This window comes from Micromys minutus, assembly GCF_963924665.1.
Source record: "Micromys minutus genome assembly, chromosome: 1".
NCBI classification, from domain to species: Eukaryota; Metazoa; Chordata; class Mammalia; order Rodentia; family Muridae; genus Micromys; species Micromys minutus.
Window position 1 is genome coordinate 30,949,937 of NC_137969.1, and position 16,824 is coordinate 30,966,760.

At 41.8% G+C, this 16,824-nt stretch overlaps 1 protein-coding gene across 2 annotated transcripts in view; it reads left to right on the forward strand.

Annotated features, from left to right (window-relative positions):
- Positions 1-16,824, forward strand: part of OGDH (oxoglutarate dehydrogenase) — a 64,615-nt gene that overhangs the window by 16,491 nt on the left and 31,300 nt on the right. For both annotated transcript variants that reach the window (XM_080934440.1, XM_080934441.1), the window contains exons 3-4: positions 4,776-4,967; positions 8,063-8,165. In XM_080934440.1, coding sequence (XP_080790566.1) covers positions 4,776-4,967; positions 8,063-8,165 — 295 coding nt within the window. The remainder of the gene's footprint in view (positions 1-4,775; positions 4,968-8,062; positions 8,166-16,824) is intronic.

Here is a 16,824-nt window from a genome sequence, read left to right on the forward strand (position 1 = left end):
AGAGGCCTTAGAAGTGGGTGTGGTGAACCTGAGGACAGGAGCACAGGTCAACATTACGTAGAAATCACCACCACCCTTCATCGTTCTGGAGCCAGAGTCCAAGTCTGTCTCGTGGACAAGAAACCATTCCTGATGTAGGAAGTGTTTGCTTCTGTACTGTGAAATCACATTGCCCAGGGAAGCAGCTGCTACTGTCCTTTTAGTTGCTGCCTGGTACATGGAGACGTTTCTGGAAATCGAAATTGCTGCCCTTTTTAATGTTGACCATGGGCTTTGTTAAGGTGTGAGCAGAGGTAGCAGAGGAGGAAATAATCGGCTCAGAGAAACAGAGCTGAAGCAGGTCGCTCAGGCTCATTTTCCTCACCAGAAGGTTGGGGTTGGGCAGGTTCTTGTTGATGCCGACACTGCTGCCACTTTAGTGGATGGTCTTCTGTCCTCTGGTTCATACTGAGCAGGAATTGGGGGTGGAGGATTGACGTTTTCCCCTTGAAGGTTTTCAAACATTTACAAAGGTTTCCTCTTGTTCTGGCCAGACACAAATGTCTCAGTGGCAGCATGAACAAACTAATGATAAATACATAGACTCTTTGTTGAGATAGATGGAGGAGGAGACCAGCAGGGCTGCAATATTAGGGTAAAGGGAACCTTTTTCAAGATAGGGACAAATTTAGGTGTTAACAGTACACTTGTGTGAGGTGAACGACTGGGCATCTCAGGACGATGTAGGGAAGGTAAGGGATGGTCTCAAAGTCAGTAAGGTAACGTCAGTAAGGTCTCTAAGGACTACAGAGAACCACAGACCCAGAGCTGGGGTATTAATTGGCAGTGACATGGATGTTGGCGGCAGGGCGGGAGAGATGAAGGTAGGTCTGGTGGAGAGATGGGAACCATGGGTAAGATGCAAGGTTGTAGGGACAAGAAAGAAATGAGAATGGCTTTTGACCTTCCCAAAAAGGAAGTTGTTTAAGGTTGCTAGGAAGAAAGTGTGGTCATCAGGTAGGGGTGCTTCTGGCCTTGAACAGAGTGTGCGTTTTGTCTGTCTGTGGCCATTCATTTGAACCAAATAATAACCTTTATTATCTGTGTAAAAGATCTAACTTGTTTAAATTTATTCTGTGTATGTAGTGTAAGTTTTGCCAAGTAGCTTGCTGTATACAGAAGCCTTTGGTGATTACCCATGTCAGAAAACCTATTAGTGTGACACCAGTCATGGTGCAAAGGGGATCTTTAGGAACAGTCTCAACCCAGTGTGGGAGCCACTCTGTTAGTGCCATTTGACTGAGAAAAGAGAGCCAGTGGAGCTGCTCTCCCTTCTTTTTCTTCACTGGAAACTCAAGAGAACTGGTATGAGCCTGGGTTGATTGATTTGTTTCCCTGACTGACTCTAGTACCTTTCTGTCTATTGTCTTAAGCCAATTGAAAATCACTTGAGTTTTACTAAACACAAAAGAAGGTCACATTGAGCTGGATGTGATACCACCATCCCCCACTTTTTGCTTTTATACTTGGGATCTAAACCCAGGTCTTCATGCTTATGCAGCATGAAGCACTGAGCCCTTGATCTTAGCTTCCCTGTCCTGTTCTTTAAGACATGGTCTATTTTAAGACAGAAGCTGGCCAGCAAGCCTCAGAGATGATCTTCATCTCCCCACATCAGAAGTACAGGTGTATGGATATACTTTTGGCATGCATCTTACATGGCTCTTTTGTTTTGTTTTCCTCTTTTTTAAAATTAGATATTCTTTGTATTTACATTTCAGATATTATCCCCTTTCCCCCAGTCCCATCCCCCCTCCCCCTACATGGCTCTTTTTACATGAGGATCAAACTCAGGTTCTCATGCTTGTGTATCAGTGGAGCTATATCCCCAGCTCTAGTACTGACCTTGTCTTCCTGTCTCTTCGTCTTCAGAGTAGCCTGCAGAACCAGGTGTGGTGGCACACCATTAGAATACCAGCACTCTAAAAGAATAGAGGCAAGGGGGTAAGTTTAAAGTCTTCCTCGGCTGTGTAGCAAGTTTAAGACCAGCCTGGGACACATGAAACCTTGTCAGAAGATAAGTGAAGAAATCATTTTTGGGATTTAGTTTAATAGTAGAGAGCTCGTTTAGTATGTGAGAGGCCCTGGGTTTGATTCCTGAGCCTTGCAAAGGTGCTATGAGGTGATAGCTGTACTTCATGGGCTATTTGCTGTCAGGGTTGGACTAAGTAAAGCAGCTTCTGAGACTTGTTTGGAGTGATAGATCCTGATGTTCTATGTGGAAAGAGCTGCTTGTCGTTAGTCCAAGCAGTGCTGGGATGAAATACGATTGGATTATCTCCTGTCGAGTTTGCTGCTACATTGGAGAGGCTTTTACTGAAGGCCTTGGCGCAGGCCAGGGAAAGCTATCTAATGATTTCTTAGACTGTGTATTTTGAAGATGGGCCACTAAACCATGTGGCCCGTGCTCATCTCTTCTTCTAAAACGAGGATAGACACTCCCTTGTGCTGTCATTGATTATTACCTCTACTTCTAGTACAAGGATGGACAGTTGAGGTTCCCTGATCATCTTTGCTTCTAGAACAAACATCTATAGCCAAGGTATGCAGTCTTCATTAATGTCTGCTTCCAGAAGAAGGATGGACAGCCGAAGTATGCTGTCATTGGTCATTTCTGCTTCTAAGATGTAGGGATCTCTGTTGGACCTGTTGGAAGGGCTCTGTGAGGTCAGAAGCACCTGGAGATATCCATCAAGTTTCATGCAGAGTCATCCTTTAGAAACCTTATGTAGAACCTGGAAGGGTAGAGTGGGAGGCTAACAGTCCTCTGTTCCATTCCGCCCACCACCTCAGTAGAAGTACTGTTCTCTCACATTAGAGAAAGCCAGAATGAATTTTGGTAGAAGCCAAATTGATAGAGGAAGATTGAGACCCTGGTTTTGAGAAATTTACATCCTGAAATTGCAAACATTAGATAAAATCTTTTGAAAGGAATGTTTTAACTCTTTTGATGTTCCAGACAATCAGCTTATGTCTGAATGTTTCTGTAATAGGTTTCATGGTAGGTATCTGAAGATAACATCAGATCTGTCTTTCCCAGTGTGTTCCTAGTAATTAACCAGAAAGATTATAATTGTTACAAAATTTTTCATTGAAGTATAGTTTTTATAGTACAAATGTCATTTTAAAGCATGCAGTGTTTTTATCATATTCATGAGGCTAAGTAGTCATATTCCCAGTGCTTTTTCTTTGCTTGTTAGGTTTTGAGAGAAGGCTTTACTGTAGAGCCTTAGCTTACCTAAAACTCACTTCGTAGACCAGGCTGGCTTCTAACTCATAGAGATCATCTTGCCTCTGCCTCCGAAGTGCAAGAATTAAAGGTATGCAACACCGTGCCTGGCACAAATGCTTGTGGTGTTTTTGTTTTAATTCTTTTCTTTAAGATTTATTTATTTTTATGTGCATTGGTGTTTGTGTGCATGTACATCTTTGAGGATGCCAGATCCCCTGGAACTGATGTTACAGACAGTTGTGAGCTGCAGTGTGGCTGCTCAGGACTGAACCCTCCCTCTGGAAGAGCAGCCAGTGCTCTTAACTGCTGAGGTGTCTCTCTTGTCCCTTTAAAAACGGTTTTAATGAATACCAAAGGAATATAGTATGTTCTTACTGTAGCATATCAGAAAACTCTTCATAATATTTTAGAATGAGAGACTATTCTGCTCTGTAAGAGTTAGTCAGGCTTTTGTGTAGCTGCAGAGCCTCCTGGTTTATATACCAAGGACTTATGGATAGATCCATAAATCAGATATGTTGGTACCTGGATAGTATTATAAAAGATCTAAGTCTACAAAAAAATCAGATGAACAGGTGGGATGGGGAGGAGGGTTGTTGGCAGATCACTTGCCTAGCATGTTTAGGGTCTAGGATTTTTAGTATGATGAAACAATTACTTTATTAAGTCATCTTTACCAGTTGTGCCAGGCACAGATAGAATTCTTTTGATAGACAGACATCCCCACACCCTGAAGACATATCTGGGGAGTATCTTTGAAGAGATTGCAGGAGGGTGAGCACAGAAGTCTAATTCTCTTAAATTTCACGACAATTTTAGAGCTAGAATACTCTTATTGCCGAGAAGACAGTGTTTCATCTTTCAGATGTGCATTATAGTAATATGACCTGTGACCCTAATACTGGGAAGACCAAAGCAGAGGGAGCTTGAATTCAAAACCAAATAGTTACTCCCATAGTCAGATCCTGCACTCAAACTCACCATCCCCACCAAAAAAAAAAAAAAAAAAAAAAAAGTGTCTTCTAACAATTTCTTTTTCTCTCCATGGAAATAAGTCTTCATCTCTGTCTCCTAACTAATAAGGGCTAATGAGATGTCTTAGCAGTTAAGGGCACTTAGAGGACTAGATTGGTTCCCAACTTCACATTGGGCAACGAATAACTATCTGGAACTGCATCTCTAGGGCATCCAATACTGTTTGCTGGCTTCCCCAGGCACATCCACGGTGTACATACAGATAAACATGCATGCACATATTCACAGAAATAAAAATAAGTAAAAATTTAAAAATACATATATCTTTAAATGTTTTTAAATTTACATCTTGTGAGAGGTGGGTTAAGTAATAATATATAATTTACAATACAAATGTAAATTAGATTATTGAAATCTAAAGTAAATAAAAATGGGAATATAAGGAAATAGCAATGTTGCCTTCTTACAGAGGACATTTGTATATGACATTTAAGGGAGAGTCAGGTAACTATGCTTTTTTTGTCTTTAGTCATGGGACATTTTTTTCCGAAACACCAATGCTGGAGCCCCACCGGGCACTGCCTACCAGAGTCCCCTTTCCCTGAGTCGAAGCTCCCTGGCTACCATGGCTCACGCACAGTCCCTGGTGGAAGCACAGCCTAACGTCGACAAACTCGTGGAGGACCACTTGGCGGTGCAGTCTCTCATCAGGGCTTATCAGGTGAGCAGGACTGTCAATGTCAAATGATATACCGTATTCCCTGGGCCTTCCTGGGTGTGCATTGTTTTGCTTCTCTTCAAGTGCCAGCTGTTTCCTTTCTGCTTTGATCTTAGTGAGGCAAAATCAAATACAAGAAAAAAGAAGCAAGACATCTAGTTGAGCTAATCTTCCACTTTAATGTTCTGTCTCATGATAACTCAGGGCCAGTCAGGATGTAGGCTTGGAAAGGGGGGGTGTTCACAGCTGATGAGAGGGGCAGTGCTGTGAATGGATTGGTGTCTCATCTCAGTTGACAACTGAATACTGTATGGAAGTATTCAGTTTAGAGACTGAAGTCAGAGGATGGAGAAGAGGAACTGAGTGCAAAATATGGGTGAAATGAGGAGGCTATACCTAAATTCTGCCAGTAAGCAGCCAGCCTCTCACATACAGCCAGCAGGACTGACTGGGCTTTCCCTGTCCTTCCTCTAGCCTAGCACTATGAGTAAACGTCTTCCTCTGTGTCCACCTGTTGGGAAGCCAGAATTCACACCTGAAAATAGATATGAGGAAGAAAAGTACAGAAAAACAAGCCAAGTAGCTTTCTTCTAGAAGCTCCAGTGGGAGTGAGTCCAGGCCCCACGGCCTACTCTAGAATGGATGCAGCAGCAGCAGTCTGGGAGCTTGCCCTGAGCTCATGCTTCAGTTTCCTGTGCTGGTTGCTCAGAAACGTCCTGGGCCCTCAGTCTTCTTCCTGCTGTGCTCTTCTTTGAGGCCTCTTCTGTGCTCACAGCTATAGCTGCTGTAGTTCTGACCATATCCTTCATACAGTTGGCTACATAACAGTTTTAATTTAGTTCTCCAGCAACTTCTCGGCACTTGCTGTTCTCAAATTGCTAACAAGGACTTGTGACAGAAATATCTAAAGCTTAAAACAACAACAAAATGCCTGAAGGAATTTTCTGAGCATGGTGACTGAGCCACTTTTAATCCCAGCCCTTGAGAACCAGAGGCAGGTGGATCTCTGAGTTTCAAGTCAGCCTGATCTACAGAGTGAGTTCTGGGCCAGCCAGGGCTAAATAATAGACTCTGTCTCAAAAATAATTACATTTTTTAAAAATTGAAAAATAAATGGGATTCCCCCACCCTTCCCTGCTGTTGTAGTAATATTTAATCCCAATTTGTGGTTTCTATCCTGCCTTTAATTATTCAGAAAAAATCAGAATAATCAAATCCCCAGAAATTCTAGCCTTTAAAGTGCTAGAGCTGGGCCAATCTCTACCGTCAATAACCCTCAGTTACAATCTGCCCTGTTCTGCCTGGGCTCCTCTTACTCCAGGTGGACAGCCCTCGTGGCCATATTTTCATCATTCACTTACCCATGGAGTCTTTTTCCACCTTCTCCTCTTTCCATGTTCCCTGCCTCTGAACCAAAACTCTCCCTATCTCGCTTCTGCCCAGCTATAGGCTGTAGGCATCTTTTAAGTATTTGGCATTACAGTACATAGCAACAGACCAACCCTCATCTGTTACAAATTAAGGAGCAAGGTTTGTGCAACAAAGGCGGGTAAATGAGAGAATTCACTTGTAAGCCTAGACCTTCGGGTACAGTATTCAATATTATAATACATAGCAACAGAACAAACCTGTTTGTTTCTGTTTTGATGGTACTGGAGGTTATATACTGCACATAGATACACATGGTTTGTAGGAGCTCTACCATTGAGCTATATCCTATCCTCTTACTTGATTTTTAATTTTGTATTATGTTATGTATCTGGGTATTTGTCCTACATGTATATATGTGCACCACATGTGTGCCTGGTGCCCATAGAGGCCAGAAGAGAGCATTGGGTCCTCTGGACTTACAGCTACAGGTGGTTGTGTGCCCCCATGTAGGTGCTGCGAATGAAACCTGGGTCATATGGAACCTCTTTTAAGTGCTGAGCAATCTCTCTAGAACCATCTGAGTTTTTAAATAGTTCAAATAAAGCGCTTTTTTAATCCATGTAGCAATCATTATGCTATAGCTTTAATCCTCCATACACGTAAATAAACAGACACATAGAAAATATAATAATGATACAATGTAGGCAAACCTTCTCTTAATAAAATGGTACCTTGTTTATACCCTTTTGAGTCATGGCCTAAGCTTTCACTTTCCTCTTCAGGGAAATAATTGTCTTCACACTGCAGTAACAATTCTCCCAGCATATCTCATTTCTGTTGATCTAGAGAAACTGTAAGGACCCTAGGATCACTTTTCAAATACCCAGGTTTGTTATAACTTGAGAAATTTGTTAATTTTTTTTATCCTCATAAAAGAGCAGTTATACACAGTAATGCTTTGGGGTTGGAGTGAGTGTGTGTGTGTGTGTGTGTGTGTGTGTGTGTGTGTGTGTGTGTGAGATATCTCCTTAGCTCTCTTTATGTTGAGACAGGCTCTAACTAAGTTGCCTAGGCAGGTATTAAATTTTTGATACTTTGCCTCAACTTTGTGAGTAGGTTAGATTATAGGTCTGTGCTACCAGGCCCAGCTTGTGGTAATGTATTTTAAAATAAACTGTTCTAAACTGATTTTAAAAAACAAATTCTGGGGCTGGAGAGATGGCTCAGAAGTCAGGAGCACTGACTGCTCTTCCAGAGGTCCTAAGTTCAATTCCCAGCAACCACGTGGTGGCTCACAGCCATCTGTAATGGGATCTGATGCCCTCTTCTGGTGTGTCTGAACAGCTACAGTGTACTCATATATATGTATAATAAATTTAAAAAGAAAAAACCTAATTCTGTCGTATGGGTTCGTTGAGCTATGTTCCTTCTAAGGAAGGTTTGCTGAGTTATAAGTTTACCCTCCCCACAGCTCACTGGACCTGCTTAATGACTTGCTTGTGTTATTATTCCAGGTCAGGGGTCACCACATTGCAAAACTTGATCCTCTCGGAATTAGTTGTGTAAATTTTGATGATGCTCCGGTAACTGTTTCTTCAAACGTGGGTGAGAATTAATATGTAAATGCTAATTTTAATGTAATTTTACTTTTTTTTTGCCCCTTCCCTCTTTTTTTTCTCCTGTCCTTTTGTGTGTGTCCTTCCCTCTCATCGTTGGCCCACTCATAGATACGAGGGCACCATGTAGCACAGCTGGACCCCCTGGGGATTTTGGATGCTGATCTGGACTCCTCCGTGCCCGCTGACATTATCTCATCCACAGACAAACTTGGTGAGGGTCTGCGAGCAGTCAGCTGCGCTGCTTGAGCTCCTCTCGCTGTGCACAGCCTGTGCTAGCCAGGATATCCAGACAGGAGGGAAAGACTCTTAAGTTTCCTTTGTTCTGATCACTTGAAATTCAGCAGTAAGATAGTCTTAGTGTATTTTAAGGATATTATTTATTTCAATTTTCAGCCAGATTGTTTTAAGTCTCAATCTGGAAAAAAAAAATTTCAAAGGAAGGGCCTGTGGCGCCAGGAAAACCTGGCCAACCGCTTCAGACAGTGGCTCTCCTGACTCCAGCTTTTCACATCCTGCACAACACCTCCTTTTGTAAGACCACTGATGAGCCTTGTAAGGCTGCTGTTGTCACTACTGTCTCGTTCTGGAATATAGTGGGGCCTGGTCGAGCTAGAGGGTGTTCTTACTCCTAAGGCACGAGTTCCAGAGCAAGGTTTGCTGTCTGGGTCTCCTGATTTGTAAATGCTGGTGATCACACTGAGGAAACTTTGGGAGGCATTCCCTACAGCGTCAGGAGGTGCATGTATGGAGAATTGGGGTTTGTCACTGTTGCTGGAAGATGTGCCAGCCTGTACCTTGTCCTCCTTGTGAGGTGAATTGGCATTGCAGTGCTCACTGAAGCTGCTTCCAGAGTTAATTTGCTTATGTCACCATGCTGCTAACCTGTACTAAAGAAATGATGATGTGACTAATTACAAAATGACCAGAGTGTTCACAGTAGGCACTTGCATGCTAATGAGTCGATGATCACCAACCTGCTAATACTGTTGGGGAGAAGATGAAATTAGTGTCCTTGAAGGTACTTTGAGGAATAGTCTCTGGGGCTTAGCACATACCTTGTGGTTTTATAGGCATTAGTGAGTTGTAGCCAAGGATTTGGATAGTAATAAGCTACAATTAGACAGTGGATATTATTGACGTTGGAATTGGTATTGAAAGCTTATACATTGTTCTTTAGTTTTCAAGAACACTCATAGCTATTACAGGATTTCCTCTATATTGTACACCCTTTTAGCAGACTTAGGAAATACATAGAAAAGCAACCCTTTTCTTTTTCTTGGTAATCTACACAAAACACTTGTACTCTCTCAAGAGGTATAAGGTAGTAGTGGGCTAGTCACTCAGTGGTAAGAATGCTTGCTGTGCAAGCGTGAGGACCTAAGTACAGCCCTGTGTAAAGCCGTATGCATGGCCACATGAACATGTGATGTCAGCATCTCAGAAAGTGGAGGCAGGAAGATTACTGGGCTTTTGTTGTTGTTAGCCTAGCTCCAGGTTAAATGAAAGACCCCACCTCAAGGAAATAAGGCAGAGATACCTTGTGACTTACTCTGTACATGTGCATGCACACACATTGAACAAGAGAGGGAGGGCGTATAAGGACTGCTCCTCACCAGCCAACACGCAGTCAGTATTAACTGAGTTTCCTCTCATTCAATTCAGTTCATGAAAAGAACTTGTTTATGGTAAATTCTAAAACGGAAAGACTAGAAAAAAATTAAGACTATATTATCCATGTTGGATAAGAGGAATTCTAGTGGGCTGGAGAGATGGCTCAGTGGTTAAGAGCACTGACTGCTCTTGTAGAGGTCCTGAGTTCAAATCCCAGCAACCACATGGTGACTCACAACCATCTGTAATGAGATTTGATTCCCTCTTTCGAAGCTTCGATGGCTTATGTTAAGAAAGAAATTATGAGCCAGGAACCATGGACAAAGACTTGAGGCTAGCTAGATGGCCTCAGCACATGATGGATACCAAGCCTGACAGCCTGAGTTTGGTCTCTGGAATGTACATGGTGGGAAAAGTACTACTCCTGCAAGTAGTACTCTGACCTCCACACTTACACTGTGATATGTACATTCATACAAACAGACATCTAGATGACAGACAGACAAGTCAATGTAAAGACAGTCTAACTTCTCTCTACCTAGAGCTGGAATCAGATTTAGATGGGGGCTTACTTCCTAAGTCTGTCTCCTTCCAAGTGCTGGCATTAAAGGTTTGTGTCACCATACTCTGGATGTTCAAATAGTTTATAGAACCCAGCAAAACACTTGCATGTATTTACCACCTTATTATAACGGCTATTTTAACAATGTAAATAACCAGTCAGGTTATTTACAGGCAAGTGTAGAAGTGTCTCAGATACTCTGTAGCGTGGATTTGGAGTGTACCATCATCTTGGCATGTAGACAAGATTTTGTTTAGCTGTCAAGTTTCACAGCACATAGCCTGTGGTACACTATCCTTGTGGGCTTCTGTGTAGACTTTATTGTACAAGTGTGATCAAAGCAAGGACCAGCATGCTAAAATGCAGTTGGATACAAGGGACTTAATGCTTACCATTTCCTTGGCATTTCTTCTCTCAGGCATAGGGCTGGCAGAACCTTCTGAAATGAGGCCTGAACTGTAATCAGAGGGTAGATCAAAAGTTTTATGGTCAATTTCGATAGGAAGATTGGGGAAGACTAAGGATCTTTATGTTCTACTTTGAGAAAGAGGAACTCAGTATCTGTGGTCTAACTTGGGGAAAAAGTTATGAGTCAGGAACCATGGACAAAAACATGGGAGGAAAGTAGAGGAACTCCTCTGAATCTGACCAAATAGGGTGAAAATTCTGGATGTAGACTTAGTGTGAGTTCAACCTCGCTCTGAGATTCAGTGATGAAAACTTTGTGCTCATAAGACATGTCTCTTTGCATGGTTCCTAGGTGGTCTTAGTGCCTTCTCCCTCTGTGTCGTCCTTCCACGTGTGGGAATCCCAGGACTCTTTACTCTCCTGTTTGTATCACATCAGTTCAGTGAATACTCTGAAACCTTCCAGACCTGTGCTTGGTTCAGAGTGAGCCACTAGCTGTGGACTTCTTACCCCTCTTGTGAACAGAAACCTTCTAGGAACCTCCTATGTCAGTCAGGCTGAAGACCACAATATGCTAGTTTTCCATTTATGTTAAATTTGTACTAGAGGGAAGCAGAGGAAAAACTGGCCCTTCTCTATAGCACTGAAGCCTGCATTAAAATGTACCTTTATCTGCACATTAGAATAACCAGGTGCCTTCAAGCTACCTTTCCCCCCTTGTAGGTCAAGGCAACCTTAACAGTCTTTGAAGAGTTAAAAACCTTAAGGAATTCCAATGGAGTCCAGCTCCTAAGTCACTATTCCAGTAGTCTGCCCTGCTTTTTCCCCCCTTCTTGGGGCCTTGCTTCATATCCACATTGGATGATGTCCTCAGTGTTTTTGTGCTTCTGTGAGAATCATAGTTAAAGACTTTATAAATCATGAAGCTCAAGTATATAGTAATGGCTCAGAGCTCTCTGAAATCCTCTGACAACTTCCTTTGACCAGGAGTATGTGGAGGAGCTAAGAGTTAGGGATGAGAAAAGCACATTTGATGTGTGGTTTGTGTTGTTTGATTGTTCTTAAGCTAGGGTCTCATGTCACCCAAGCTGGCACAGAACTTACTCTGTAGCCCAAGTTGGCATCGTCCTCCTGAGTTTTCCTGTTTTCATCTCCCAGGTTCTGGAGTTACAAAGCTGTGCCACCTGCTCCTTCAACTTTTATTTATTTTAATGAGAAAAATTATAAACCCCTAAGTAGATCTTACACTCTTTTTATAGCCCTGGATGGTCTGAAACACAGTTTTCCTGCCTGGGTTTTTCAAGTGTTGGTTAATGCAACCCTTGCCTCCATGGCTACCTTCCTCCTAAGTCCTACCCCATCAAATTCAGGGCCTCTAGTAAACAGGAAATACTCTACCATTTAGCTATATCCCATCTCTGGTACTCTGAATTTTAAACGATACACCATAGAGATATTTGTAAGTTAAAAAGGTGCCAGTTGTTAGATGTTTGAAAGTGTAGGAAAAGTAGTTTGAATAACCACCTTTGATGTACACAGGTCTGATATAAGTTTAGACAGCACATAAATCCTAGCATTTCCTTTTTATTGTAATACAGCTTTAAAATCGCTCAGTAATGACCTCAAACTAGATGTTTAACCTTTCTGTATTTCCAGTCACCTCATCTTTAAGGCAGATCACCTAAGATTAAGAACTAAGCTGTGCATGGAGGAGCATAGCTATGTTGCAAAAAAGCTCTCTGTGTAAGCCAGCGAGATCTTTCTGTCTCTGGAATTCCCGGCTTTTATCTGTGAGCCAGCACACCTGCTATCTCTCTTCTTCCTGTCTCCATGCCTTCCACTTCTCCCCCCCAACCCACCCCCCCCCATTCCTCACCTAGGCTGGGCTCAGAGGGCCCTATTGCCTCATCCTCTTGAATAACTAGGACTGTAGGCTTTTCATTAAAATTTAAAGATTAGTTTTAATAATGGTTTATATTCCATGATTATACTCAAGATGTCTGGACTAGGGATACATTTTTCATTTGTACAAGGTTGTGGACTTTTTTTTTTTTTAAGATTTACTTATTTTATATAATTATACTGTAGATGACTTCAGACACACCAGAAGAGGGCATCAGATCTCATTACAAATGATTGTGAGTCACCATGAGAATTGAGCTCAGAACTTCTGGAAGAGTAGTCAGTGTTCTTAACCACTGAGCCATCTCCAACCCAGTTGTGGACTTTTTCATTTTTTTACATTTTTCATATGTGCAAGGTTATGGACTTCCCTTAAGGACGCATTTCCTGTCCTCCACAGCCATGGTTTGCTCCATGTGTTTTCTGCTTCTGTTGTAGTGTAGGTAAGGCATCCCACAGTCTAGATGACTCTAAAGGCTCATTGGTTGAGGTACCAAGGTAGAAATGAGTGTATGATACAATGACTGAGTTGTGGATGGGTCTAGACAATGAGCCTCCATCATTGTCATCTTTTGGAAATACATAGCTTAATCAGAAATCAGTCAGCCTGTGGTGCTAATTGCAGTGTGGCCCCTGTTGTTTCGGGCTTTGCGTTCTGTGCTAGTCATTTCTTTCTTACTCAGTTTGGCATGAACAGGGGAGGGTTCACATCTTGTTCTCATTATTGTTTGTGCTCAATTTTTTCTTTCAAGTACTGTACCCAAACCAAATTCCTGCTTAAAACTGCCGTCATCTGTGTCTTCTGTTATGCATTCCATGGTAACTTCTCACACAGACATAATGTCTATTTTTCCTAGTCTGAGACTTAAGTATAATTAAAGAATTCAGATTAACATTTTGTAAATAAATATAAGGAAAATATGAAAATTCCCAAACATGCTGTGCTTTTAGTGTTTGTAAATTCTTGATATTAGGATATGAGCTTACATTTAGTTTAAAAGTCAATTTTAAGTCTAAAATTATGTCAGAATTCCAGCTACTTAAATGAATGTGCATTTGCTTCTGTGGCGTTGGACACAGTATGTCAGTGTGCCTGTGTATCCTTCTGACTTTCTTGCTGCATTGAGAAGAGTGAGCTGGAGACTCAGTGTGAACCCTGTTTGTCTAGGCTTTTGTTGTTGCTGCTGCTGTTGTTTTGTCTTTGAGCTGCAATCATTCTTATTGCTCAGATTGGTCTGAAAACCATGTGCTCAAACAACCCTCCTACTTCAGCCTTTCAGGTAGCTGGAACTACACCTGTTTGCCACACTACCTGGTTCTAGAATTGCTTTTTAATCACAATTTTGGAGTAATAGCAATTTGTTTTGCATTGCCTGCTGTGTAACCTCAGACAGCTAGAGAGTCATAGCCAAAAGCTTCCTTAGGTGACTACAAGCAGGTCTCCTGAAGTTGTATTCAAAGGGCATCACAGCCACTAGGTGTTCAACAGAGATTCTTTGTGTATGCCTAAGAACTGATAAATCTATCACATTTACCCCCGTGTGCATCCTTATCTTTTAGAATAAGAAATACAGCTATATCCCTAACAGCTTATCTACTCCAGTGACAGACCTACACTCCAAATGTCATTGCTGAAAAGACTTCAAAGCACTCAGATATGCTGGGAGACAGTAGTGCTTTTTATAAATGACAACACAATGGTTCTCTTTCATTCTTTGTGTCCTTTCTCTTTGTTTTCAAAGTATAAAAAAAAAAAAGAAAAGCATCTACATACCCAGAACCCAGATAGCAAGCACTATCTCATATAGTATTCAGATTTTTTTCTAAAACAAGAATGAGAATTTCAGTTCCTTTGAGGCCCTCCCCTGTGTCTGAGCTCTACAGGATCAGGTTGTTGACCTGGTCTGTCTTGATTCTAAATGTAAAATCATCACCCTCACCTTAAGCAGTGCATTGCAGCTTTTTCACGGAGCTTGGGTGCTCTGGACTTAGATTCATGCCCCTAGGAGAAGAAGGCAGAACTTTGCTGGTGTTTGCACAGTGCAGGTATCTTGATGAGACTACCTGCTCACTGGGATCTGTTCAGTTTGAGCCTCTACTTGAAGGGAAGTGCCTGTCTACCCTTATGTGCACACCCTGACCAGGGTTCTGGGTGGAGTTTTATATATTTATATATCAGGTAAATGTTTTACACTTCATTAGTGGCCAGGAAAGTTGGGTGGAAGGCAGTGTAAGGTGTAAATAGATGTGTGCTGTTAAGGTTCATAGGGTGTTGAATTCTTCTGTTCCAGTTCTACCATCTTGTGCAGGAAGATTAAGATTCTCTTGCTCTTTACAGTCAGCTGCTCCCTGAATCCAGTTCTGAGAGGTGACTGCTTCACACATCAGGTCTTTTCACTTTCTTTCCCTCCATCTTTCACCACATAGTGGTCTAGAAATGTAAATGTCAGTGACTTCTTGAGGTTAGGTTCGAGCAATGGGGTCAAATGACTTCCCAGTGTTAGGAGAGTGGCCTTCCTGTCCTTTGATTTACCTTATTCTAGGAGCAGGTCCCACATTTATGAACCCCTGATCACAAAACCCATCCTTGTATCCTTTCGTGTGTGTGTGTGTGTGTGTGTGTGTGTGTGTGTGTGTGTGTGTTTGTGTGTCTGTGTGTGTGTAGCTGTGTATCTCCATGTCCATCCATCTATCCCTCCATCCCTCCGTTGGTGTTACAGTGTTTGTGACCTATTGCTATGGTGATGATGTAGAATTTTGGTGTTGAGGTTTTAAACTAACTCTCATCTGTCTTTTTCCTTCTGCGCTCACCCATGCTACCCCACTCTGCCTCTCAGATCTTGCAGTTTTCAAGGAACGACTTCGAATGCTAACAGTAGGAGGTATGAAAATAATGAGCCTTTGACCTTTCTGGAGTTGAGGACTTCGTTTGATTAGTATGTGCAACTTTTTCTAGCATGTGATTTTGGGAAAGTTGACACAACATCTATCTGTATTTTACAATTTTTTAATTGTTTTAAAATATTTTTTCTTTAACTTAGTTATTAGCCAGCAAGTAGAACTGTGACCTGGAGTAGGCCTGTTTCTGCTCATTTTGTGTTCTGAAGAGCATTTTCATTTTATACATGCTTCACCATCACTGTGCTGTAAACTTCCATCGGCAGCATTATTCACCCTTAGCTCCTGCAGGAGCCACCTGGGAACCCGAGGCCACATTAGCTCTGCATGGTGGCTTGACCTCTCCTCTGTGTTGTTTGTGGGTTCTGCTAGACTCTGGATTCCTTCAGATTCTGCTTCCAGGGCATTTTGAACAAGGTTTCTAAACTGTTCTCTGATTAAAAGACAACCAGAATATTAGTAAAAGCTTTCTGGGGTTGCTTTGTGACCCTTGTTTCTGTGGAGAATGCCTTTGAGGAATCCAGAGTTGAGGTGCTGGAGCCATCTGCCTGCTATCTTCTCTACCTGTGCCTCACTCTCCTGGCCAGTTTCTTTCTCGTCACGCTTCTCTTAAGACTCTTTTCTTTTCCTTTGTCTTATTCATAATATCTATGAAATATTAAACTTTGCATTTTGAGATAAATGAAGACTCATGCAGCTAAGAATTAATGACTTTCATAACCTTTAGTAGTATGCCCAGCAGTGTCATTGTGACTGTAGCACACATCCCACCAGAGTCAGGCCTCACCGTGCCACAAAGCTTAACCCCTGAAAATTACTCTTGTCTTCTCCATTTCTGTAATGTTGTCATTTGTGAGTGCTATAAAAGTGGAACTTCAGGATTAAAATTTTGTGGTTGGATGTGTAGAGACAGCCCCAGTTAGTGTTAGCAATGAGTAGTATCACATGCTATAGAAATGCAGTTGTTTTAAAGGATTCGCTTCTGGCCTTCTATAAAGCAAAAGATTTCATTTTTGTGATGTACGCTTTATTAAACTTTTCATCCTGTTGTGCTTTTGTTGTCAATTTTAACTTTTCCCTTAGTCTTAGATCCCAGAGATCTCTCCTTGTATATTTTGCTTGGCTCAGTGGACTGCACCTATAACCCTACCACTTAGGAAGCAAGGCAGGGGTGTTGTTTCAAGTTTGAGGCCAGCTTTGGCTAAAAATGTTTTATAGCTTTAAATAAGTCTAGAGTCCATTTTGAATGTGTTTATATATAAGATCAGTGTCTAAATTGAGATTTATGTAAATACTTACTTTGCCTGTAGTCTCTAATTGTTTTGGCATTGTTAGCTGGAAAGTCTCTTGAGTGAGATTTTTACACTTTTCTCAAAAATAAGTAGAATCTGACTGGTGAGATAAGGCACTTGCAGCCAAGTCTGACAAACCTGAGTTTCATTTTTGGGACTCACATGGTGGAAGGAGAGAGCCTTTGACCTCCACATGC